Source organism: Odontesthes bonariensis, chromosome 22, assembly GCF_027942865.1.
Source record: "Odontesthes bonariensis isolate fOdoBon6 chromosome 22, fOdoBon6.hap1, whole genome shotgun sequence".
Classification (NCBI taxonomy): domain Eukaryota; kingdom Metazoa; phylum Chordata; class Actinopteri; order Atheriniformes; family Atherinopsidae; genus Odontesthes; species Odontesthes bonariensis.
In genome coordinates this window covers 132,178-157,908 of record NC_134527.1, presented here as the reverse complement: position 1 = coordinate 157,908, position 25,731 = coordinate 132,178, and the positions used below count along the sequence as shown (strand labels likewise).

The 25,731-nt window shown below is 48.1% G+C and overlaps 1 protein-coding gene across 5 annotated transcripts; it reads right to left on the bottom strand.

The window, feature by feature from the left end:
* Nucleotides 1-2,766: 2,766 nt before the first annotated feature.
* Nucleotides 2,767-25,509, bottom strand: epb41l4a (erythrocyte membrane protein band 4.1 like 4A). 5 transcript variants are annotated; one of them, XM_075455475.1, is made up of 23 exons: nucleotides 25,456-25,509; nucleotides 23,830-23,943; nucleotides 23,649-23,753; nucleotides 23,536-23,581; nucleotides 23,367-23,445; nucleotides 23,160-23,257; nucleotides 22,956-23,037; nucleotides 21,528-21,615; nucleotides 21,330-21,418; nucleotides 11,010-11,073; nucleotides 9,827-9,918; nucleotides 9,721-9,753; nucleotides 9,494-9,609; nucleotides 9,272-9,338; nucleotides 9,031-9,099; nucleotides 7,783-7,839; nucleotides 7,656-7,706; nucleotides 7,484-7,561; nucleotides 7,355-7,408; nucleotides 7,244-7,279; nucleotides 7,103-7,171; nucleotides 3,720-3,794; nucleotides 2,767-3,626 (listed from the first exon to the last, which is right to left on the bottom strand). In XM_075455475.1, exons 2-23 carry the CDS (start codon nucleotides 23,926-23,928, stop codon nucleotides 3,452-3,454), a joined length of 1,722 nt encoding a protein of 573 aa, XP_075311590.1. In that variant the 5' UTR covers nucleotides 23,929-23,943; nucleotides 25,456-25,509; the 3' UTR covers nucleotides 2,767-3,451. The 5 variants fall into 5 exon arrangements, with proteins under 5 accessions (XP_075311590.1, XP_075311592.1, XP_075311591.1 ...); XM_075455477.1 differs by having other exon boundaries at nucleotides 9,506-9,609; XM_075455476.1 differs by having other exon boundaries at nucleotides 9,494-9,606.
* Nucleotides 25,510-25,731: the final 222 nt, after the last annotated feature.

Sequence of the window (25,731 nt, the reverse complement as noted above, 5' to 3'; positions counted from 1 at the left end):
AAAATATTCACATTTCCAGAACAGATGAATAATGGTCTCAGTGTGACTGTCACAAAAGGCCCACTTCAGATCAAGATCAACAAAATTGAATTTGATAAAGAATGATTTAACCGGGTAACATCTATGAATAATTTTGAATGACACTTCTTTAACATTATTTCACGAGCCGCTTTCTGCCTCAGACATTTCCTCCTTTATAGATATGGTTCTCGCTACCTTCTCTGGTTTTTAACAAAGTTGGAGGTATTGATTTTCTATTAGTATGTAATTTTGAAATTTCAAAACTGCCCATAAAACAATCCAAATTTCATCAACAGCTTTTGTTAAATTGGAAGCTGATGTTCAGGCATAATTTCAGCCCTCAGAATGTACCATTGTGGAATAATCGGGTAATATTGAGGGGAAGGAAGTCTGTGTTTATGGAAGACTGGATGACTCAACAATGTCTGTTAGACTCATGATGGATGATAAAGGAAACATGAATTATTTAAATGCTAAATTTAGCATGAGTTGTTCCAGTGAGACTTATAAGAAAGTCCAACAGATTATCCCACAAGTCCTTATCCGATCAATAAAGAACAATATCTTAAACATTCCAACTCCAAATTTACATAAAATAAAGTTAGATGATTTGGACCTAGTAAGTGAAAAATGTAACAATAAATGTTTAAGACAGTATTCAGCAAACACCTTATATCCAGGGGTTCATTCTTAGAGATTATAACAAATCTGAAAAATCAACTATTCGGACAAAATTCTTAAAATTCCCCCAAAATGTAAAGAAGTTAATTTAAAAAATATAAACAACATTTATCCCTCAAATGAATTTTTAAAAAGAAGATTTAAATTTGTTGTAGAAAACTGTTATAATTGCTAAATAAATCTGGAAATAACAGAACACCTATTTTATGAATGTGAGACTGTCATAATTTGTGGAAATCTCTCCATGACTTTTATTATTGTCCGGCTCCATAAACACTGATTTCTGCTCTTTTCAAAACATCCAAGTATGTTTAATCCTCAAAGATAAAAAAAAAAAAAACAGAGTTCTTGGTAAATAACCTCATCATCATAACTAAATATTATATTCACAAGTGTCGATATGCCAAATCCCACCTTCATGGCTCGCATTAAAAAATGATAAATCCTCGTTACAAAAATGTCATGTAAAAAAAATTTATGTCATATAAAATATAAAATAATAATGAAACATATAAATAATCCCCATGCAGATAAATTATACACACTCATAGTTAACCTGGCCTAACCCCTGTAACTGTTTAGAATGGACTTACCTTTTATTTTCTCCTTGTTTTTATTATTATTTATTTTTTATTATTTATTATCCCCTTTTTTATCTTGTGTATTTAAGATCCTTCAATTTTTTTTTCTATATGTGGTGGTGTGAATATGTAAAGTTAAAAAAACACAAACTGTTTACTTCATTTCCTTCCTTATGTTTCGGTCTCTCCCAGCCAATCAAACACCTGCCTGTGGGGTCTGCTATCTGATTGGTGGAGGTGAGACTCTACCTGTTGCCACTGAGGCGTTGGGAGAGTTTTTAATGAGCTGCTGTTAGAGCTCCCCTAGTGTCCGACAGCGGCATCACACTTTATATTTTCTGTTCTTCTTCTTCATGGACTTTGGCTTCCACCTTTTTTTTCCCCATAACTTTATTGCACCATTCAACATTTACATAAACATGGCAGTTTCAACTGTCAGTGCACACAAATAACAGCTTCAGAAGGAAGATTTCAAATAAAATACGAGTAATAACAATAAAATAGCACAAAATAAATCCATAGATTAAGGCAGTCGTTTCTATGGTTACTCATAACATCATTTCTGGGCTTTGGATCCATTGACAAATTTGAAAGATTTTAAGTCCAAATTAAATGAATTTTTAAAGGAAACAAACATTTCTGTTTTCTGTTTGTGTTTTAATATTAAGCCAAATATTAAATATTGTATCATCTTCTGAGAAAGGAGCTGAGGGAGGCGGGAATAGTACTGGTCAGAGTGGTGTAAAAAGAGAGTGGCGACACTCCCATAGACTTCTATTGAAAGAAAGGAATGCGGAAGTCACGTGGGTCACGGAGACGCCACAGTTCCAAACAACGGACGCAGCTCCGTTAACCTCAATTGCTCGTCAAGAACAATTACTGGTAAGTTAATAAAATAACAGCATTTTAAACGTTTTTTTACATTTTTAAGCATTATCTATCAGAAGTATACTCTTAGACATCGTTATTTTTACATTTGGTTAGCATGAAATGTCGATGTTGATGTTAAAAATGGAATGGATTTAGGGACCTAGCTTAAAGCTTGGTAACGGAGGCTAACGTGAGGTAATTAACGTGATCATTTCACTAAAGTCCGTTAACTTTTTATTGTCAGGTGACATTGTGTAAAGTTGTTTTGATTGTTAGGTTTTAAAACATTACCAAAATACTATATATTTAATACATTTTTGGTATTTCTGACGTATTTTCTCCGGTAAATTGATTAAATTACTACATTTTTGGCATAGTGAGGCATTAGCTGACTGTTCTTTAATTAAGTAAGTTTTTTTCAGCATGACTTTGCAGCTGTGATAATAAATTTATTAATTTCTCTGTTGTTGTCAGGGAGGTCAGCAGATGTGGTGCTCGCTGCTGCCATGGATCAACCCTCATTAGGACTTCAGAACTTTTCTACAATGTCCAAACCCTTGAATTTGATCAAATACAGTTCATTGTTGCAGATTAATCTACCCAACAGTAGAGATAGCAGTAAAATAACTTCTTTATTAAGGCTTGTTTTACATGTTCTATGATGACATTTTATAATAAAATGTTTGGTTTAAATCTGTTTTGTTTATTTTTTTCACAACTGACACATTTATTTTGTCATTAATATGGTTTTAACCAGAAAAAAAGTTAAATTCATATTTTAATCCATCCATTCATTATACCCGCTGAATCCGTCGATCGGGTCGCGGGAGGGGGGGGCTCATTGTCCATCTGACACCAGAGAGAACAGACAGACTGAATGACATCTTCTACAGATGGAGTGTTTGGGACAACAGGAGTAGATCCTGGGAACAGACAGTAACATCAGGCTCTGTTGAAGGATGTAGATCTGAAGGTAAGCTGGACCACTGGCATGATTCAGTATAAAGGAGGACGAGGTAGCTGCCCCCTGCTAGCATGCAGGTGTACCCTCTACGATTTAAAATGGTGATAAATGTGTCTCTGTGCTCCAAAAAAGAAAAACGTTGATTAAAATACATAGTCGGTGAAGTGATCAATGCACATTATGGGTCAATATTTACCGAAAATTGCGTCGTAAATGTTAAAGTTATCGTTTTTGTGCTCCGTCCCGCTAAAACCCGTTCAAACTGACTGACAGCGCTGTGATGTTTGGAACTCCGGAGGCTCACATGAACCACGTGACAGCCCTAGCGGCGACTTCAAAGCGTGTCGCAACTCTGTATTACTCTATAGCTCTGGTACTGGTCAGCTGCCTCAGGGAATTGTGGGTAATGGGCCAGAGATGTCAGCTGCCTCAGGGAATTGTGGGTAATGGGCCCAGAGATGTCAGCTGCCATGGTAACAGGAAGAGGCGGAACCATCTCCATCGTCCAACTGAAACACGAACATAAATATAAAAATAAAAGTGTTTATTTATGCTCCTGATCAGGTGGTACGTTCCTGATGACATCACTGACTAACACCTACTGCGGGTGAGAAGCCGACGCCCACCGCTGGCATCGCCTTGGAGACCGACGCGTTCTGATTGGCTCCTTCGAAACTCTGCCGCACAAAAGAAGAGTCCTTTTTCCCTTCCTTCCTTCCTTCCTTCCTTCCTTCCTTCCTTATTCCTTTCCTTCCTTCCTTCCTTCCTTCCTTCCTTCCTTCCTTATTCCTTCCTTCCTTCCTTCCTTCCTTCCTTCCTTCCTTCCTTCCTTCCTTCCTTCCCTTCCTTATTCCTTTCCTTCCTTCCTTCCTTCCTTCCTTCTTTCCTTCCTTCCTTCCTTCCTTCCTTCCTTCCTTCCTTATTCCCTTCCTTCCTTCCTTCCCTTCCTTATTCCCTTCCTTCCTTCCTTCCTTCCTTCCTTCCTTCCTTCCTTCCTTCCTTATTCCCTTATTCCCTTCCTTCCTTCCTTCCTTCCTTCCTTCCTTCCTTCCTCCCTTATTCCCTTCCTTCCTTCCTTCCTTCCCTTCCTTATTCCCTTCCTTCCTTCCTTCTTTCCTTCCTTCCTTCCTTATTCCCTTATTCCCTTATTCCCTTCCTTCCTTCCTTCCTTCCCTTCCTTATTCCCTTCCTTCCTTCCTTATTCCCTTATTCCCTTCCTTCCTTCCTTCCTTCCCTTCCTTATTCCCTTCCTCCCTCCCTCCCTTCCTTCCTCCCTCCCTTCCTTCCTTCCTTATTCCCTTATTCCCTTCCTTCCTTCCTTCCTTTCCTTCCTTATTCCCTCCCTTCCTTCCTTCCTTATTCCCTTATTCCCTTCCTTCCTTCCTTATTCCCTTATTCCCTTCCTTCCTCCCTTCCTTCCTTCCTTCCTTATTCCCTTATTCCCTTCCTTCCTTCCCTTCCTTATTCCCTTCCTTCCTTCCTTCCTTCCTTCCTTATTCCCTTATTCCCTTCCTTCCTTCCTTCCCTTCCTTATTCCCTTCCTTCCTTCCTTCCTTCCCTTACTTATTCCCTTCCTCCCTCCCTCCCTTCCTTCCTTCTTCCCTCCCTTCCTTATTCCCTTCCTTCCTCCCTTCCTTCCTTCCTTCCTTATTCCCTTCCTTCCTCCTTCCTTCCTTCCTTCCTTCCTTCCTTCCTTCCTTCCTTCCTTCCTCCCTCCCTTCCTTCCTTAATTCCCTTCCTTCTTTCCTTCCTTATTCCCTTCCTTCCTTCCTTCTTTCCTTCCTTCCTTCCTTATTCCCTTCCTTCCTTCCTTCCTTCCTTCCTTATTCCCTTATTCCCTTCCTTCCTTCCTTCCTTCCTTCCCTTCCTTATTCCCTTCCTTCCTTCCTTACTTATTCCCTTATTCCCTTCCTTCCTTCCTTCCCTTCCTTATTCCCTTCCTTCCTTCCTTACTTATTCCCTTCCTCCCTCCCTTCCTTCCTTCCTCCCTCCCTTCCTTATGCCCTTCCTTTCTTCCTTCCTCTCTTCCTTCCTTTTTCCCTTCCTTTCTTCCTTCCTCCCTCCCTCCCTTCCTTCCTTCCTTCCTTCCTTCCTTCCTTCCTTATTCCCTTCCTTCCTCCCTCCCTTCCTTCCTTCCTTCCTTCCTTCCTTCCTTCCTTCCTTCCTCCCTCCCTTCCTTCCTTCCTTCCTTCCTTCCTTCCTTCCTTATTCCCTTCCTTCCTCCCTTCCTTCCTTCCTTCCTTCCTTCCTCCCTTCCTTTCTTCCTTCCTTCCTCCCTCCCTCCCTTCCTTCCTTCCTTCCTTCCTTCCTTATTCCCTTCCTTCCTCCCTTCCTTCCTTCCTTCCTTCCTTCCTTCCTTCCTCCCTCCTTCCTTCCTTCCTCCCTCCCTTCCTTCCTTATTCCCTTCCTTATTCCCTTCCTTCTTTCCTTCCTTATTCCCTTCCTTCCTTCCTTCTTTCCTTCCTTCCTTCCTTATTCCCTTCCTTCCTTCCTTCCTCCCTTCCTTCCTTCCTTCCTTATTCCCTTATTCCCTTCCTTCCTTCCTTCCTTCCTTCCCTTCCTTATTCCCTTCCTTCCTTCCTTACTTATTCCCTTATTCCCTTCCTTCCTTCCTTCCTTCCCTTCCTTATTCCCTTCCTTCCTTCCTTACTTATTCCCTTCCTCCCTCCCTTCCTTCCTTCCTCCCTCCCTTCCTTATGCCCTTCCTTTCTTCCTTCCTCTCTTCCTTCCTTTTTCCCTTCCTTTCTTCCTTCCTCCCTCCCTCCCTCCCTCCCTCCCTCCCTCCCTTCCTTCCTTCCTTCCTTCCTTATTCCCTTCCTTCCTCCCTCCCTCCCTTCCTTCCTTCCTTTCTTCCTTCCTTGTTCCCTTCCTTTCTTCCTTCCTTCCTTCTTCCCTCCCTTCCTTATTCCCTTCCTTCCTCCCTTCCTTCCTTCCTTATTCCCTTCCTTCCTCCCTCCCTCCCTTCCTTATGCCCTTCCTTTCTTCCTTCCTCTCTTCCTTCCTTTTTCCCTTCCTTTCTTCCTTCCTCCCTCCCTCCCTTATGCCCTTCCTTTCTTCCTTCCTCTCTTCCTTCCTTTTTCCCTTCCTTCCTTCCTCCCTCCCTTCCTTATGCCCTTCCTTTCTTCCTTCCTCTCTTCCTTCCTTTTTCCCTTCCTTTCTTCCTTCCTCCCTCCCTCCCTCCCTCCCTCCCTCCCTTCCTTCCTTCCTTCCTTCCTTCCTTCCTTCCTTCCTCCTTCTCTTCCTTCCTTCCTCCCTCCCTCCCTCCCTCCCTCCCTTCCTTCCTCCCTTCCTTCCTTATTCCCTTCCTTCCTCCCTCCCTCCCTCCCTTCCTTCCTTCCTTTCTTCCTTCCTTGTTCCCTTCCTTTTCTTCCTCCTTCCTTCCTCCCTCCCTTCCTTATGCCCTTCCTTTCTTCTTCCTCTCTTCCTTCCTTTTTCCCTTCCTTTCTTCCTTCCTCCCTCCCTCCCTTCCTTCCTTCCTTCCTTCCTTCCTTCCTTCCTTCCTCCCTCCCTCCCTCCCTCCCTCCCTCCCTCCCTCCCTCCCTTCCTTCCTTCCTTCCTTATTCCCTTCCTTCCTTCCTCCCTCCCTTCCTTCCTTCCTTTCTTCCTTCCTTGTTCCCTTCCTTTCTTCCTTCCTTCCTTCTTCCCTCCCTTCCTTATTCCCTTCCTTCCTTCCTCCCTTCCTTCCTTCCTTATTCCCTTCCTTCCTCCCTCCCTCCCTCCCTTCCTTCCTTTCTTCCTTCCTTGTTCCCTTCCTTTCTTCCTTCCTTCCTTCCTTCTTCCCTCCCTCCCTCCCTCCCTTCCTTATTCCCTTCCTTCCTTCCTTCCTTCCTCCCTCCCTTCCTTATTCCCTCCCTCCCTCCCTCCCTCCCTCCCTCCCTTATTCCCTTCCTTCCTTCCTTCCTTCCTCCCTCCCTTCCTTATTCCCTCCCTCCCTCCCTCCCTCCCTCCCTCCCTCCCTCCCTCCCTTCCTGTCCACATTCCTTACCTCACTTCCTTATAAGGTATTTCCTCTGTCTGCCTGTTAATCAGGCCCTCGGGCTCCACCAGCTGCTTCCTGTAAACATTGAACCCGTTTTAGTTCCCAGTTCTGTGCACCGTAACTCTGCACTCTGAGTGTGACACGTACTCCATGTGTTTCCATATTTGGTCGTCGGGGCTGCGTCTACAAAGAAACACAGTTAGCATTAGCATTAGCCGCGGCGGAGCTAACACATTAGCAGGGTTAGCTTTGACTTACGACCAATTTCGGTGGCGGGAGCTGCAGTCAGGATGCTGGTTACCATGGCGACCTCTGATTGTAAACAAGTGGATTAGATCTCAGACTGGAATGTGTTGTTACTTATATTAATATTTATATTAATATTACCGGCTCCCTCTCGGGCTGTGGCGCCTCGCCGCCCTCTCCGAGTCGCTGCCGCTAGAGGCGTTGCCATGGGAACGGGGCCTGTGGACCACAGTTCAGAGGGGACTTAAAAACATTGGTTCCTGCTGGAACCAAAGTGAACTGGTTAATGTTTCAGATAAAGTTGAATCATCACCTCCTCCTCTGCCGTCTGATTGGTCGATCTCCATCCAGACTTCTGCTCCGCCTGAAACACCAACAGAAGACCCATCACTCTGCTTCTACTAATTGTTTGTTTGTTTGTTTGTTTGTTGTGCTCTAACCTCTGTGGGCCTCGTTCTTCTTTGATGTGCTGAGGAAACTTTGGGTTGAACAAGCCGCTGGAATCAGACCGGAGCAGTAATCAGATTACACTGTGGCAGTAATCAGATTACACTGGAGCAGTAATCAGATTACAATGTGGGAGTAATCAGATTACACTGGGGGCAGTAATCAGATTACACTGTGGCAGTAATAAGATTACAATGTGGGAGTAATCAGATTACACTGTCGCAGTAATCGGATTACACTGGAGCAGTAATCAGATTACACTGTGCCAGCAATCAGATTACACTGGAGCAGTAATCAGATTACACTGGGGCAGTAATCAGATTACACCGGGGCAGTATTCAGATTACACTGGGGCAGTATTCAGATTACACCGGGGCAGTAATCAGATTACACTGTGGGAGTAATCAGATTACACTGGGGGGCAGTAATCAGATTACACCGGGGCAGTATTCAGATTACACTGGGGCAGTATTCAGATTACACCGGGGCAGTAATCAGATTACACTCGGGCAGTAATCAGATTACACTGTGGCAGTATTCAGATTACACCGGGGCAGTAATCAGATTACACTGGAGCAGTAATCAGATTACACTGGGGGCAGTAATCAGATTACACTGTGGCAGTAATCAGATTACACTGGAGCAGTAATCAGATTACAATGTGGGAGTAATCAGATTACACTGGGGGCAGTAATCAGATTACACTGTGGGAGTATTCAGATTACACTGGGGGGCAGTAATCAGATTACAATGTGGGAGTAATCAGATTACACTGTGGCAGTAATCAGATTACACTGTGGGAGTAATCAGATTACACTGGGGGGCAGTAATCAGATTACACTGTGGCAGTATTCAGATTACACCGGGGCAGTATTCAGATTACACCGGGGCAGTATTCAGATTACACCGGGGCAGTATTCAGATTACACTCGGGCAGTAATCAGATTACACTGTGGCAGTATTCAGATTACACCGGGGCAGTATTCAGATTACACCGGGGCAGTATTCAGATTACACCGGGGCAGTATTCAGATTACACCGGGGCAGTATTCAGATTACACTCGGGCAGTAATCAGATTACACTGTGGCAGTATTCAGATTACACCGGGGCAGTAATCAGATTACACCGAGGCAGTATTCAGATTACACCGGGGCAGTAATCAGATTACACCGGGGCAGTAATCAGATTACAAAATGCATTCAGCATCTCTATAAAAGCAGAAATGTTTCTGCTCCTTTACCTCACAGAGCCGCCGGTTTCCCATGGTGCACTGGGCTTAACCAGGTCCACATGAGCTGCACCCTCTGACCTGCAGGTACAAGAAAAGCTCACATGACCTCATCACATGACCTCATCACATGACCTCATCACGTGACCTCATCACGTGACCTCATCCCGTGACCTCATCCCGTGACCTCATCCCGTGACCTCATCACATGACCTCATCACATGACCTCATCCCGTGACCTCATCTCACTGACCTCTGAGCAGCAGGAGGCACCGTCTGCTTCCTGATTGGTTCACTGAGGATGCTCGTTGTGTGATTGGCTGGTGAGACAGAGCGGAGTCGGTAATATGTTTACAAACAACGAGTCAGAGACATGATGAAATGAATTAATAATAAAGTTAAAATAAACTTTCACTTTTAACTGAGACCTTTAACCAAATGCTTGAGAAATGTTTGTGTGATTATTATTATTTACTAAAATCCCCACGCTGCCGAGGTTTCACATCTGTTGTTGTTCTGTTGTTGACGGGTTTGGTTCTCAGCATACCGGCATTCAGCCGAGGAAAAGCCAGAGAGGAACCAGGAGCGCTGCTAACAGAGACGGAACAGATTCACGGACTGATTAAAACCGTAAATATATCATGTTACAGCGAAGAATTAAACAAACTCAATGATGGAACCAAAGAAGCTAACTGTGCTAACCTGCTCCGTCTGTGTGAGTTCCACTCTGACATCCTGAAAACAGAAGACGTGTTTTATGTTTTTCCACTGCTGTCTCAGCTGTGGTGCTCATGAGCACCTACGTCACCTGAAGAAGTTGTGGTGCTCAACACAGCAGCTCCACAGACGTTTACAGTCACATGGATCCGACGTCTGAAAGAAGAACGACGTCTCTGAGCCCTGAAACACACGAAGCTATGGTTAGCTTTAGCTTCAGCTTTAGCTCAGCTTCAGCTTCAGCTTCAGCTTAGCTTAGCTTAGCTTAGCTTAGCTTCGGCTTCAGCTTTAGCTTTAGCTCAGCTTCAGCTTAGCTTCGGCTTCAGCTTCAGCTTCAGCTTCAGCTTTAGCTTTAGCTTCAGCTTTAGCTCAGCTTCAGCTTCAGCTTAGCTTAGCTTAGCTTCGGCTTCGGCTTCGGCTTCAGCTTCAGCTTTAGCTTTAGCTTTAGCTTCAGCTTTAGCTCAGCTTCAGCTTCAGCTTAGCTTAGCTTCGGCTTCGGCTTCGGCTTCAGCTTCAGCTTTAGCTTTAGCTTCAGCTTTAGCTCAGCTTCAGCTTCAGTTTAGCTTAGCTTAGCTTCGGCTTCGGCTTCAGCTTCAGCTTCAGCTTCAGCTTTAGCTTTAGCTTTAGCTTCAGCTTTAGCTCAGCTTCAGCTTCAGCTTCAGCTTAGCTTAGCTTAGCTTAGCTTCGGCTTCAGCTTTAGCTTTAGCTCAGCTTCAGCTTAGCTTCGGCTTCAGCTTCAGCTTCAGCTTTAGCTTTAGCTTCAGCTTTAGCTCAGCTTCAGCTTCAGCTTAGCTTAGCTTAGCTTCGGCTTCGGCTTCAGCTTCAGCTTTAGCTTTAGCTTCAGCTTTAGCTCAGCTTCAGCTTCAGCTTAGCTTAGCTTCGGCTTCGGCTTCGGCTTCGGCTTCAGCTTCAGCTTTAGCTTTAGCTTCAGCTTTAGCTCAGCTTCAGCTTCAGCTTAGCTTAGCTTAGCTTCGGCTTCGGCTTCAGCTTCAGCTTTAGCTCCGGCTTCGGCTTCAGCTTCAGCTTTAGCTTCAGCTTCAGCTTCAGCTTTAGCTTTAGCTTCAGCTTTAGCTCAGCTTCAGCTTCAGCTTAGCTTAGCTTAGCTTCGGCTTCGGCTTCAGCTTCAGCTTTAGCTTTAGCTCAGCTTCAGCTTCAGCTTCAGCTTAGCTTAGCTTAGCTTCGGCTTCGGCTTCGGCTTCGGCTTCAGCTTCAGCTTTAGCTTTAGCTTCAGCTTCAGCGTTAGCTTCAGCTGGAGTCAGCCAGGAACAGCTTACGTTTCTGCTGCAGACTCCGATTTCAAACATCTTGTCTTTGAAGTGGAGCTTTGAGATTCTCTGCCTGGTGAACAGAGTTAAGGATTAGTACATGATGTGAAACACCGGCTGACAGTTGATTAACAGGTCAAGCCAAATCTTAACTGTTTTCGTTTCATCAGAAGGAACCTGTCTCACCAAGCTGCAAAACTGTACGTGCATGCTATGATTCTTTCTCATTTATCATACTGCGTCACATCATGGTCACAGGCTTCCACAACCACTATGAAACCTATAGTCTCCATATACAAGCAAGCAATAAAAATCATGGACCAAAAACCAATGAAATGGCATCACTGCCGGATCTTAAGGAAACACAACCTTTTAACTTTTGAAATTGTTATCAATTTCAGTACTCTAAGATTCTTTTTTAAATGTTTAAATAATCATATGTCTACACTGTTTTCTGAAGTGGCCATCAGATGTCAGAGCTCTCACAGAGCGGCCACACGAGCATCCACTGGTGGTAATTGTCTCATCCCACAATGCAAGACCTCTTTCTGCCAGTCTGCTCTCTCTGTAAAAGGGGCCAAACTTTGGAACTCTCTACCCACTGAATTGAAATTAGAGACCAATAGTAAAATTTTTAACAAAGGTCTCAAACAGTGGCTAAAATCTAATCAACAGTGCACACATGAATAGCTCTTAACTGGTTACTGTTTGCTCATACTGCCTTTGCTCTGTTGCCTTTTTATATGCCTTATTGTGAATTGCTTGTATTTCTTTGACTTATTTCCTTATTGTCTTGTTGCTATTTTTTGTTGTTGTTGTTGTTGTTGTTGTTGTTGTTGTGGTTGTTGTTGTTGTTGTTGCTGTTTTTTTGTTGTTTTTTCTTCATATTTCTGTCTGTTTTTTCCTTTTTTATTTTTATTGTCCTATATCTTAACTGTCCTATCCTCTAAAAGCTGCCTATGGACAAGTGTTGAGAATTAGCACTTGTGCTAAAACATTTAAACAATGCATCTGGTACGTCCAATGTAATTGCTGTCCATATCAAATAAATAGAGAAAAAAAAAAATCTGATGGCTCCACAGTGTGATGCTTAAAGTTTGTGATTGTGTGAATTGAAAGGTTTAGGCCTTCAGTTTGTGGAGTGATTTTAACGTGATGATGGAACTGATAAATGGTAAAAGTCGAGACCTGCAAGAGGCCTGAACCTCACATTTTCAGGTTCTATGCTCACAGAGACATGAACATTTATGTATGATTCAAAAAGCACAAAGTATTCTGTTGAAGAAAGGACATTCTGTTAGAGATACATCCTGAAGTCGCATGACCAAAGAGAAACAGCATGACACCAAACATACCTCGTTTCCTGAACGTTTCCTGAAAGTTCCCAGGGATGTTCTAGGAATGTTGAGGGGGATGTTCAACGTTCCCAGAACATTCCCAGAACGTTCCCAGAACATCCCCCTAAACGTTCCCAGAACATCCCCCTGAACGTTCCCAGAACATCCCCCTGAACGTTCCCAGAACATCCCCCTAAACGTTGCCAGAACATCCCCCTAAACGTTCCCAGAACATCCCCCTAAACGTTCCCAGAACATCCCCCTGAACGTTCCCAGAACATCCCCCTGAACGTTCCCAGAACATCCCCCTGAACGTTCCCAGAACATCCCCCTGAACGTTCCCAGAACATCCCTCTGAGCATTCCCAGAACATCCCCCTGAGCGTTCCCAGAACATCCCCCTGAACACGTTCCCAGAACATCCCTCTGAGCGTTCCCAGAACATTGCCCTGAGCGTTCCCAGAACATCCCCCTAAACGTTCCCAGAACATCCCTCTGAACGTTCCCAGAACATCCCCCTGAATGTTCCCAGAACATCCCTCTGAACGTTCCCAGAACATTGCCCTGAGCATTCCCAGAACATCCCTCTGAGTGTTCCCAGAACATCCCCCTGAGCGTTCCCAGAACATCCCCCTGAACGTTCCCAGAACATCCCTCTGAGTGTTCCCAGAACATCCCCCTGAGCGTTCCCAGAACATCCCTCTGAACGTTCCCAGAACATCCACCTGAACGTTCCCAGAACATCCCCCTGAACACGTTCCCAGAACATCCCCCTGAACGTTCCCAGAACATCCCCCTGAACGTTCCCAGAACATCCCTCTGAGCGTTCCCAGAACATCCCCTGAACGTTCCCAGAACATCCCTCTGAGCGTTCCCAGAACATCCCCCTGAGCGTTCCCAGAACATCCCTCTGAGCGTTCCCAGAAGATCCCTCTGAACGTTCCCAGAACATCCCCCTGAACGTTCCCAGAACATCCCTCTGAGCGTTCCCAGAACATCCCTCTGAACGTTCCCAGAACATCCCTCTGAGCGTTCCCAGAAGATCCCTCTGAACGTTCCCAGAACATCCCTCTGAACGTTCCCAGAACATCCCTCTGAGCATTCCCAGAACATCCCCCTGAGCGTTCCCAGAACATCCCCCTGAACACGTTCCCAGAACATCCCTCTGAGCGTTCCCAGAACATTGCCCTGAGCGTTCCCAGAACATCCCCCTAAACGTTCCCAGAACATCCCTCTGAACGTTCCCAGAACATCCCCCTGAACGTTCCCAGAACATCCCTCTGAACGTTCCCAGAACATCCCCCTAAACGTTCCCAGAACATCCCTCTGAACGTTCCCAGAACATCCCCCTGAACGTTCCCAGAACATCCCCCTGAACGTTCCCAGAACATCCCTCTGAGCGTTCCCAGAACATCCCCCTGAACGTTCCCAGAACATCCCTCTGAGCGTTCCCAGAACATCCCCCTAAACGTTCCCAGAACATCCCTCTGAACGTTCCCAGAACATCCCCCTGAACGTTCCCAGAACATTGCCCTGAGCGTTCCCAGAACATCCCTCTGAGTGTTCCCAGAACATCCCCCTGAACACGTTCCCAGAACATCCCCCTGAACGTTCCCAGAACATCCCTCTGAGCGTTCCCAGAACATCCTCTGAACGTTCCCAGAACATCCCCCTAAACGTATCCAGAACATCCCCCTAAACGTTCCCAGAACATCCCCCTGAACGTTCCCAGAACATCCCCCTGAACGTTCCCAGAACATCCCTCTGAGCGTTCCCAGAACATCCCCCTGAACGTTCCCAGAACATCCCTCTGAGCGTTCCCAGAACATCCCCCTGAACGTTCCCAGAACATCCCTCTGAGCGTTCCCAGAACATCCCCCTGAGCGTTCCCAGAACATCCCTCTGAACGTTCCCAGAACATCCCCCTGAACGTTCCCAGAACATCCCTCTGAGCGTTCCCAGAACATCCCCCCTCAACGTTCCAAGAACATCCCTCTGAACGTTCCCAGAACATCCCCCTAAACGTTCCCAGAACATCCCCCTGAACGTTCCCAGAACATCCCCCTGAACGTTCCCAGAACATCCCCCTGAACGTTCCCAGAACATCCCCCTGAGCGTTCCCAGAACATCCCTCTGAGCGTTCCCAGAACATCCCCCTAAACGTTCCCAGAACATCCCCCTGAACGTTCCCAGAACATTGCCCTGAGCGTTCCCAGAACATCCCCCTAAACGTTCCCAGAACATCCCTCTGAACGTTCCCAGAACATCCCCCTGAACGTTCCCAGAACATCCCTCTGAACGTTCCCAGAACATTGCCCTGAGCGTTCCCAGAACATCCCTCTGAGTGTTCCCAGAACATCCCCCTGAACACGTTCCCAGAACATCCCCCTGAACGTTCCCAGAACATCCCTCTGAGCGTTCCCAGAACATCCCCTGAACGTTCCCAGAACATCCCTCTGAGCGTTCCCAGAACATCCCCCTGAGCGTTCCTAGAACATCCCTCTGAGCGTTCTCAGAACATCCCTCTGAGCATTCCCAGAACATCCCCCTGAACGTTCCCAGAACATCCCCCTGAACGTTCCCAGAACATCCCCCTGAGCGTTCCCAGAACATCCCCCTGAGCGTTCCCAGAACATCCCCCTGAACACGTTCCCAGAACATCCCTCTGAGCGTTCCCAGAACATTGCCCTGAGCGTTCCCAGAACATCCCCCTAAACGTTCCCAGAACATCCCTCTGAACGTTCCCAGAACATCCCCCTGAACGTTCCCAGAACATCCCTCTGAACGTTCCCAGAACATCCCCCTAAACGTTCCCAGAACATCCCTCTGAACGTTCCCAGAACATCCCCCTGAACGTTCCCAGAACATCCCCCTGAACGTTCCCAGAACATCCCTCTGAGCGTTCCCAGAACATCCCCCTGAACGTTCCCAGAACATCCCTCTGAGCGTTCCCAGAACATCCCCCTAAACGTTCCCAGAACATCCCTCTGAACGTTCCCAGAACATCCCCCTGAACGTTCCCAGAACATTGCCCTGAGCGTTCCCAGAACATCCCTCTGAGTGTTCCCAGAACATCCCCCTGAACACGTTCCCAGAACATCCCCCTGAACGTTCCCAGAACATCCCTCTGAGCGTTCCCAGAACATCCTCTGAACGTTCCCAGAACATCCCCCTAAACGTATCCAGAACATCCCCCTAAACGTTCCCAGAACATCCCCCTGAACGTTCCCAGAACATCCCCCTGAACGTTCCCAGAACATCCCTCTGAGCGTTCCCAGAACATCCCCCTGAACGTTCCCAGAACATCCCTCTGAGCGTTCCCAGAACATCCCCCTGAACGTTCCCAGAACATCCCCCTAAACGTTCCCAGAACATCCCCCTGAACGTTCCCAGAACATCCCTCTGAGCATTCCCAGAACATCCCCCTGAGCGTTCCCAGAACATCCCCCTAAACGTTCCCAGAACATCCCTCTGAACGTTCCCAGAACATCCCCCTGAACGTTCCCAGAACATCCCTCTGAACGTTCCCAGAACATCCCCCTAAACGTTCCCAGAACATCCCTCTGAACGTTCCCAGAACATCCCCCTGAACGTTCCCAGAACATTGCCCTGAGCGTTCCCAGAACATCCCTCTGAGTGTTCCCAGAACATCCCCCTGAACACGTTCCCAGAACATCCCCCTGAACGTTCCCAGAACATCCCTCTGAGCGTTCCCAGAACATCCCCTGAACGTTCCCAGAACATCCCCCTAAACGTATCCAGAACATCCCCCTAAACGTTCCCAGAACATCCCCCTGAACGTTCCCAGAACATCCCCCTGAACGTTCCCAGAACATCCCTCTGAGCGTTCCCAGAACATCCCCCTGAACGTTCCCAGAACATCCCTCTGAGCGTTCCCAGAACATCCCCCTGAACGTTCCCAGAACATCCCCCTAAACGTTCCCAGAACATCCCCCTGAACGTTCCCAGAACATCCCTCTGAGCATTCCCAGAACATCCCCCTGAGCGTTCCCAGAACATCCCCCCTCAACGTTCCAAGAACATCCCTCTGAACGTTCCCAGAACATCCCCCTAAACGTTCCCAGAACATCCCCCTGAACGTTCCCAGAACATCCCCCTGAACGTTCCCAGAACATCCCCCTGAACGTTCCCAGAACATCCCCCTGAGCGTTCCCAGAACATCCCTCTGAGCGTTCCCAGAACATCCCCCTAAACGTTCCCAGAACATCCCCCTGAACGTTCCCAGAACATTGCCCTGAGCGTTCCCAGAACATCCCCCTAAACGTTCCCAGAACATCCCTCTGAACGTTCCCAGAACATCCCCCTGAACGTTCCCAGAACATCCCTCTGAACGTTCCCAGAACATTGCCCTGAGCGTTCCCAGAACATCCCTCTGAGTGTTCCCAGAACATCCCCCTGAACACGTTCCCAGAACATCCCCCTGAACGTTCCCAGAACATCCCTCTGAGCGTTCCCAGAACATCCCCTGAACGTTCCCAGAACATCCCTCTGAGCGTTCCCAGAACATCCCCCTGAGCGTTCCTAGAACATCCCTCTGAGCGTTCTCAGAACATCCCTCTGAGCATTCCCAGAACATCCCCCTGAACGTTCCCAGAACATCCCCCTGAACGTTCCCAGAACATCCCCCTGAGCGTTCCCAGAACATCCCCCTGAACGTTCCCAGAACATCCCTCTGAGCATTCCCAGAACATCCCCCTGAGCGTTCCCAGAACATCCCCCTGAACACGTTCCCAGAACATCCCTCTGAGCATTCCCAGAACATCCCCCTGAGCGTTCCCAGAACATCCCCCTGAACACGTTCCCAGAACATCCCTCTGAGCGTTCCCAGAACATTGCCCTGAGCGTTCCCAGAACATCCCCCTAAACGTTCCCAGAACATCCCTCTGAACGTTCCCAGAACATCCCCCTGAACGTTCCCAGAACATCCCTCTGAACGTTCCCAGAACATCCCCCTAAACGTTCCCAGAACATCCCTCTGAACGTTCCCAGAACATCCCCCTGAACGTTCCCAGAACATCCCCCTGAACGTTCCCAGAACATCCCTCTGAGCGTTCCCAGAACATCCCCCTGAACGTTCCCAGAACATCCCTCTGAGCGTTCCCAGAACATCCCCCTAAACGTTCCCAGAACATCCCTCTGAACGTTCCCAGAACATCCCCCTGAACGTTCCCAGAACATTGCCCTGAGCGTTCCCAGAACATCCCTCTGAGTGTTCCCAGAACATCCCCCTGAACACGTTCCCAGAACATCCCCCTGAACGTTCCCAGAACATCCCTCTGAGCGTTCCCAGAACATCCTCTGAACGTTCCCAGAACATCCCCCTAAACGTATCCAGAACATCCCCCTAAACGTTCCCAGAACATCCCCCTGAACGTTCCCAGAACATCCCCCTGAACGTTCCCAGAACATCCCTCTGAGCGTTCCCAGAACATCCCCCTGAACGTTCCCAGAACATCCCTCTGAGCGTTCCCAGAACATCCCCCTGAACGTTCCCAGAACATCCCCCTAAACGTTCCCAGAACATCCCCCTGAACGTTCCCAGAACATCCCTCTGAGCATTCCCAGAACATCCCCCTGAGCGTTCCCAGAACATCCCCCTAAACGTTCCCAGAACATCCCTCTGAACGTTCCCAGAACATCCCCCTGAACGTTCCCAGAACATCCCTCTGAACGTTCCCAGAACATCCCCCTAAACGTTCCCAGAACATCCCTCTGAACGTTCCCAGAACATCCCCCTGAACGTTCCCAGAACATTGCCCTGAGCGTTCCCAGAACATCCCTCTGAGTGTTCCCAGAACATCCCCCTGAACACGTTCCCAGAACATCCCCCTGAACGTTCCCAGAACATCCCTCTGAGCGTTCCCAGAACATCCCCTGAACGTTCCCAGAACATCCCCCTAAACGTATCCAGAACATCCCCCTAAACGTTCCCAGAACATCCCCCTGAACGTTCCCAGAACATCCCTCTGAGCGTTCCCAGAACATCCCCCTGAACGTTCCCAGAACATCCCCCTAAACGTTCCCAGAACATCCCCCTGAACGTTCCCAGAACATCCCTCTGAGCATTCCCAGAACATCCCCCTGAGCGTTCCCAGAACATCCCCCCTCAACGTTCCAAGAACATCCCTCTGAACGTTCCCAGAACATCCCCCTAAACGTTCCCAGAACATCCCCCTGAACGTTCCCAGAACATCCCCCTGAACGTTCCCAGAACATCCCCCTGAACGTTCCCAGAACATTGCCCTGAGCGTTCCCAGAACATCCCCCTAAACGTTCCCAGAACATCCCTCTGAACGTTCCCAGAACATCCCCCTGAACGTTCCCAGAACATCCCTCTGAACGTTCCCAGAACATTGCCCTGAGCGTTCCCAGAACATCCCTCTGAGTGTTCCCAGAACATCCCCCTGAACACGTTCCCAGAACATCCCCCTGAACGTTCCCAGAACATCCCTCTGAGCGTTCCCAGAACATCCCCTGAACGTTCCCAGAACATCCCTCTGAGCGTTCCCAGAACATCCCCCTGAGCGTTCCTAGAACATCCCTCTGAGCGTTCTCAGAACATCCCTCTGAGCATTCCCAGAACATCCCCCTGAACGTTCCCAGAACATCCCCCTGAACGTTCCCAGAACATCCCCCTGAGCGTTCCCAGAACATCCCCCTGAACGTTCCCAGAACATCCCCCTGAGCGTTCCCAGAACATCCCCCTGAACGTTCCCAGAACATCCCTCTGAGCGTTCCCAGAACATCCCCCTGAGCGTTCCCAGAACATCCCTCTGAGCGTTCCCAGAACATCCCCCTAAACGTTCCCAGAACATCCCCCTGAACGTTCCCAGAACATCCCCCTGAACGTTCCCAGAACATCCCTCTGAGCGTTCCCAGAACATCCCCCTGAGCGTTCCCAGAACATCCCTCTGAGCGTTCCCAGAACATCCCTCTGAGCGTTCCCAGAACATCCCTCTGAGCGTTCCCAGAACATCCCTCTGAGCGTTCCCAGAACATCCCTCTGAGCGTTCACAGAACATCCCTCTGAGCGTTCCCAGAACATCCCTCTGAGCGTTCCCAGAACATCCCCCTGAGCGTTCCCAGAACATCCCCCTGAGCGTTCCCAGAACATCCCTCTGAGCATTCCCAGAACATCCCCCTGAACGTTCCCAGAACATCCCCCTGAACACGTTCCCAGAACATCCCCCTGAACGTTCCCAGAACATCCCCCTGAACACGTTCCCAGAACATCCCCCTGAGCGTTCCCAGAACATCCCCCTGAACACGTTCCCAGAACATCCCCCTGAGCTTTCCCAGAACATCCCTCTGAGCGTTCCCAGAACATCCCTCTGAGCGTTCCCAGAACATCCCCCTGAGCGTTCCCAGAACATCCCCCTGAGCGTTCCCAGAACATCCCTCTGAGCGTTCCCAGAACATCCCCCTGAGCGTTCCCAGAACATCCCTCTGAGCGTTCCCAGAACATCCCCCTGAACACGTTCCCAGAACATCCCCCTGAGCGTTCCCAGAACATCCCCCTGAACACGTTCCCAGAACATCCCCCTGAGCTTTCCCAGAACATCCCTCTGAGCGTTCCCAGAACATCCCCCTGAGCTTTCCCAGAACATCCCCCTGAGCGTTCCCAGAACATCCCTCTGAGCGTTCCCAGAACATCCCCCTGAACGTTCCCAGAACATCCCTCTGAGCGTTCCCAGAACATCCCCCTGAACGTTCCCAGAACATCCCCCTGAACACGTTCCCAGAACATCCCCCTGAGCGTTCCCAGAACATCCCCCTGAACACGTTCCCAGAACATCCCTCTGAGCGTTCCCAGAACATCCCCCTGAACGTTCCCAGAACATCCCCCTGAACACGTTCCCAGAACATCCCCCTGAGCGTTCCCAGAACATCCCTCTGAGCTTTCCCAGAACATCCCCCTGAGCGTTCCCAGAACATTGCCCTGAGCGTTCCCAGAACATCCCCCTGAGCTTTCCCAGAACATCCCCCTGAGCTTTCCCAGAACATCCCCCTGAGCGTTCCCAGAACATTGCCCTGAGCGTTCCCAGAACATCCCCCTGAGCGTTCCCAGAACATCCCCCTGAGCGTTCCCAGAACATCCCTCTGAGCGTTCCCAGAACATCCCCCTGAGCTTTCCCAGAACATCCCTCTGAGCTTTCCCAGAACATCCCTCTGAGCGTTCCCAGAACATCCCTCTGAACACGTTCCCAGAACATCCCTCTGAGCGTTCCCAGAACATCCCCCTGAGCTTTCCCAGAACATCCCTCTGAGCTTTCCCAGAACATCCCCCTGAGCTTTCCCAGAACATCCCTCTGAGCTTTCCCAGAACATCCCTCTGAGCGTTCCCAGAACATCCCCCTGAACACGTTCCCAGAACATCCCCCTGAGATCTCCCAGAACATCCCCCTGAACACGTTCCCAGAACATCCCCCTGAGCTTTCCCATAACATCCCTCTGAGCGTTCCCAGAACATCCCCCTGAGCGTTCCCAGAACATTGCCCTGAGCGTTCCCAGAACATCCCCCTGAGCGTTCCCAGAACATCCCCCTGAGCGTTCCCAGAACATCCCTCTGAGCGTTCCCAGAACATCCCCCTGAGCTTTCCCAGAACATCCCTCTGAGCTTTCCCAGAACATCCCTCTGAGCGTTCCCAGAACATCCCTCTGAACACGTTCCCAGAACATCCCTCTGAGCGTTCCCAGAACATCCCCCTGAGCTTTCCCAGAACATCCCTCTGAGCTTTCCCAGAACATCCCCCTGAGCTTTCCCAGAACATCCCTCTGAGCTTTCCCAGAACATCCCTCTGAGCGTTCCCAGAACATCCCCCTGAACACGTTCCCAGAACATCCCCCTGAGATCTCCCAGAACATCCCCCTGAACACGTTCCCAGAACATCCCCCTGAGCTTTCCCATAACATCCCTCTGAGCGTTCCCAGAACGTCCCCCTGAGCGTTCCCAGAACAGGACTCGCTCCTACCAGGAATACTTTCCCACCAGCACTTTGTTCTTGAAGATGACCACGCCCACTGGAGTTGGACCCAGGAAGTACTCCGTTTGGCTCTCCCCCTGCAGGGAATCAATACTGGATCAATACTGGATCAGTACTGGATCAATACTGATGATGAGCCCTGTCTGACACGTGAGGAGGTGTGTTTTCATTGGTTGGTGAACCTACGTAGGCAGCGAACAAAGAGACTCCGTACATCTGCAGAGAGCTGCAGAGAGACAGGAAGAGGCTCTGGGCCTCAGGGCGAGAGACCCCACTGGATAATGGAACAGAGAGAGAGAGAGTGACCGATCAATTAGCTGAACATTAGCTACCATGTTTGTTTACGTTCTGCCAATTTAATCCTGCTTAGTTTCACGATGGAACTTCTCCATGAGGAATGACTGTTTACCTGTAACTTCCTGTTTATCTGTAGCTTCCTGTTTACCTGTAGCTTCCTGTTTATCTGTAGCTTCCTGTTTACCTGTAGCTTCCTGTTTACCTGTAGCTTCCTGTTTACCTGTAACTTCCTGTTTACCTGTAGCTTCCTGTTTACCTGTAGCTTCCTGTTTACCTGTAACTTCCTGTTTATCTGTAGCTTCCTGTTTACGTATAACTTCCTGTTTACCTGTAGCTTCCTGTTTACGTATAACTTCCTGTCTACTTGTAGCTTCCTGTTTACCTGTAACTTCCTGTTTACGTATAACTTCCTGTTTACCTGTAACTTCCTGTTTATCTGTAGCTTCTTGTTTACGTATAACTTCCTGTTTACGTATAACTTTCTGTTTACGTATAACTTCCTGTTTACTTGTAGCTTCCTGTTTACCTGTAGCTTCCTGTTTACCTGTAGCTTCCTGTTTACCTGTAACTTCCTGTTTACCTGTAGCTTCCTGTTTACCTGTAGCTTCCTGTTTATCTGTAACTTCCTGTTTACCTGTAGCTTCCTGTTTACCTGTAACTTCCTGTTTACCTGTAGCTTCCTGTTTACCTGTAACTTCCTGTTTACCTGTAACTTCCTGTTTACCTTTTTTTCCTGTTTACCTGTAACTTCCTGTTTACCTGTAGCTTCCTGTTTACCTGTAGCTTGCTGTTTACCTGTAGCTTCATGTTTACCTATAGCTTCCTGTTTACCTGTAACTTCCTGTTTACCTGTAGCTTCCTGTTTACCTGTAGCTTCCTGTTTACGTGTAGCTTCCTGTTTACCTGTAACTTCCTATTTACCTGTAGCTTCCTGTTTACCTGTAGCTTCCTGTTTATCTGTAACTTCCTGTTTACCTGTAGCTTCCTGTTTACCTGTAGCTTCCTGTTTACCTGTAACTTCCTCTTTACCTGTAACTTCCTGTTTACCTGTAACTTCCTGTTTACCGGTAGCTTCCTGTTTACCTGTAACTTCCTGTTTACCTGTAACTTCCTGTTTATCTGTAACTTCCTGTTTATCTGTAACTTCCTGTTTACCTGTAACTTCCTGTTTATCTGTAACTTCCTGTTTATCTGTAACTTCCTGTTTACCTGTAACTTCCTGTTTATCTGTAACTTCCTGTTTACCTGTAACTTCCTGTTTACCTGTAACTTCCTGTTTATCTGTAACTTCCTGTTTATCTGTAACTTCCTGTTTACCTCAGTGTTTTGTGGATGAGTGAAGCTTCCTGTTTGTTCCCAGAGTCTGACGTCTCGTCTTCGCTGTGATCGCCTTGCTCCGCTGAAACAAACCAACATAAACAGCTCCGTTTGTCTCTGTTCAGATGTTATTGATCAGATGTTATTGATCAGATGTTATTGATCAGTGTTTGTTTACAGTAGCGTAATGTTTCTGTTTCTCACCCTGCAGCATCAGGGCAGACAGGCGAGCCCAAAGGTGGGCGGGGCACGGCAGGACACCACGACAGATGTCCTGACGGACCTGCTGGTACAACTGACACCTGATGCAACACAATTACACACCGTATAAGTTACAGATGGTACTACTGAGTAGTACTCTGTAGTACTCACAAGTTTGTTTCTGTAAATAAATGTTTCACATGACGGTACCGTGTTGTTTCTTCCTGCAGTTTCGACGGATCTTCGGCATAAAATTTGACTCCAAAGTAGAAAATATACGGCGGCCCAACTGGGACAAAAAGAAATGACAAATTACAGAAAGTTTTCTTCCGAAGACTGAAGGTCGTAAAGGAATAAAGAGGAAAGGAGTCAGAATTACCAAGTTCTCTGTGCTGCGACAGGGTTCTGGACGGATCCAACCAGTGCTGAAACAAACAGATACACCTGAGCTCATGGCACACCTGAACCTTTTGTTGTCTTTGTTTTTCTCACCGTCCGCTGTTCCCGGTCACAGAATCTCAAGCCGAAGAACTCGACCTCCGTCACATTCAGGTGAGAAAACACCAGCTGCAAGATGGCTGCCGCCTTTGATGACCTCTGAGGACCAGAAGGAGTTCTGATTTAGTCGACACAAAAGAGGAAGTGACCCAAAGAACAGGAAGTCGTCTCTCACTTTGATGCCCTGCTCGGAGGTTAGTGCTACTTTCCTCCCGTCCAACAGGAGAACTTCCCCATAAAACTCCTCCCGGTTTCCACGGAAACACGTCATCATCGTTGCGGACAGAAACTGTTGAAAGAAACACCTGAAATATCAACCAATGAGGAGCTGAGCGCTGAGGACGATCAATTCATCGAGACCACATGACGTCACAGTATTTTCCCGCCAAAATTCTGCTGAGGGCAATAAATATGGGTCGCAAACAATAATGTTAATTTTTAACAAATATCGTCGTCTCTCCGTCTCGTTCAAGTGTGAGGTGTGTACCGCCGTGGCAAAACTGAGGAGAACTGTCAAACTGGACACAAATATGGCGGCGGTTTCGTCGACGTGACGTCACTGGTACCCACGAATGAGCAAAAAATCTGTCCAGATGTGAAGGATGTTGGGTCACAGTTCAGAAACTGAGAGAGAGAAGGGCTACAGGAAAAGTTTCCCATCAATTATTCCCTCGACTGCTCAAGTAATTGGACATGTTTGCTAGCTTCCTTCTGCTCTCAGCTAGCTTCCTTCTGTTCTCTGCTAGCTTCCTTCTGCTCTCAGCTAGCTTCCTTCTGTTCTCTGCTAGCTTCCTTCTGCTCTCAGCTAGCTTCCTTCTGCTCTCTGCTAGCTTCCTTCTGTTCTCTGCTAGCTTCCTTCTGCTCTCTGCTAGCTTCCTTCTGCTCTCCGCTAGCTTCCTTCTGCTCTCTGCTAGCTTCCTTCTGCTCTCCGCTAGCTTCCTTCTGCTCTCCGCTAGCTTCCTTCTGCTCTCCGCTAGCTTCCTTTTGCTTTCTGCTAGCTTCCTTCTGTTCTCTGCTAGCTTCCTTCTGCTCTCTGCTGGCTTCCTTCTGCTCTCTGCTAGCTTCCTTCTGCTCTCTGCTGGCTTCCTTCTGCTCTCTGCTAGCTTCCTTCTGTTCTCTGCTAGCTTCCTTCTGCTCTCAGCTAGCTTCCTTCTGTTCTCTGCTAGCTTCCTTCTGCTCTCAGCTAGCTTCCTTCTGTTCTCTGCTAGCTTCCTTCTGTTCTCTGCTAGCTTCCTTCTGCTCTCTGCTAGCTTCCTTCTGCTCTCCGCTAGCTTCCTTCTGCTCTCTGCTAGCTTCCTTCTGCTCTCCGCTAGCTTCCTTCTGCTCTCCGCTAGCTTCCTTCTGCTCTCCGCTAGCTTACTTCTGCTCTCCGCTAGCTTCCTTCTGCTCTCCGCTAGCTTCCTTTTGCTTTCTGCTAGCTTCCTTCTGTTCTCTGCTGGCTTCCTTCTGCTCTCTGCTAGCTTCCTTCTGCTCTCTGCTGGCTTCCTTCTGCTCTCTGCTAGCTTCCTTCTGCTCTCTGCTAGCTTCCTTCTGTTCTCTGCTAGCTTCCTTCTGCTCTCTGCTAGCTTCCTTCTGCTCTCTGCTGGCTTCCTTCTGCTCTCTGCTAGCTTCCTTCTGCTCTCTGCTAGCTTCCTTCTGTTCTCTGCTAGCTTCCTTCTGCTCTCTGCTATCTTCCTTCTGCTCTCCGCTAGCTTCCTTCTGCTCTCAACTAGCTTCCTTCTGCTCTCTGCGAGGATATAAAAGCGCAGCATTTCTACAGCAGCTGTTGCATCATGGGAAATTAAGTCATATTGAGCCTCACCTGCTTCTGCAGAGCCTCGATATCTTCATCAGCCTCCTCCTCCTCCCTCTGCCTCTCTTCTCTGACTGAGCTGTTAGTTGTCATGTTGCCATGGAGACAGCTTCCTCTCCTCCTCTTACACCCGTTTCCCTTCGAGTCTTTGACTCAAACTCTTCGGTTGTTCTTGGAAAAGTTTAAATCTGACAAATAATCTGTGGAAAAGTTTTATCATCATTCATCAGATCCTGATGTCCTCATCTGAGGCCCGGTTCTGAGGCCGATCCATGTTCCATGGGT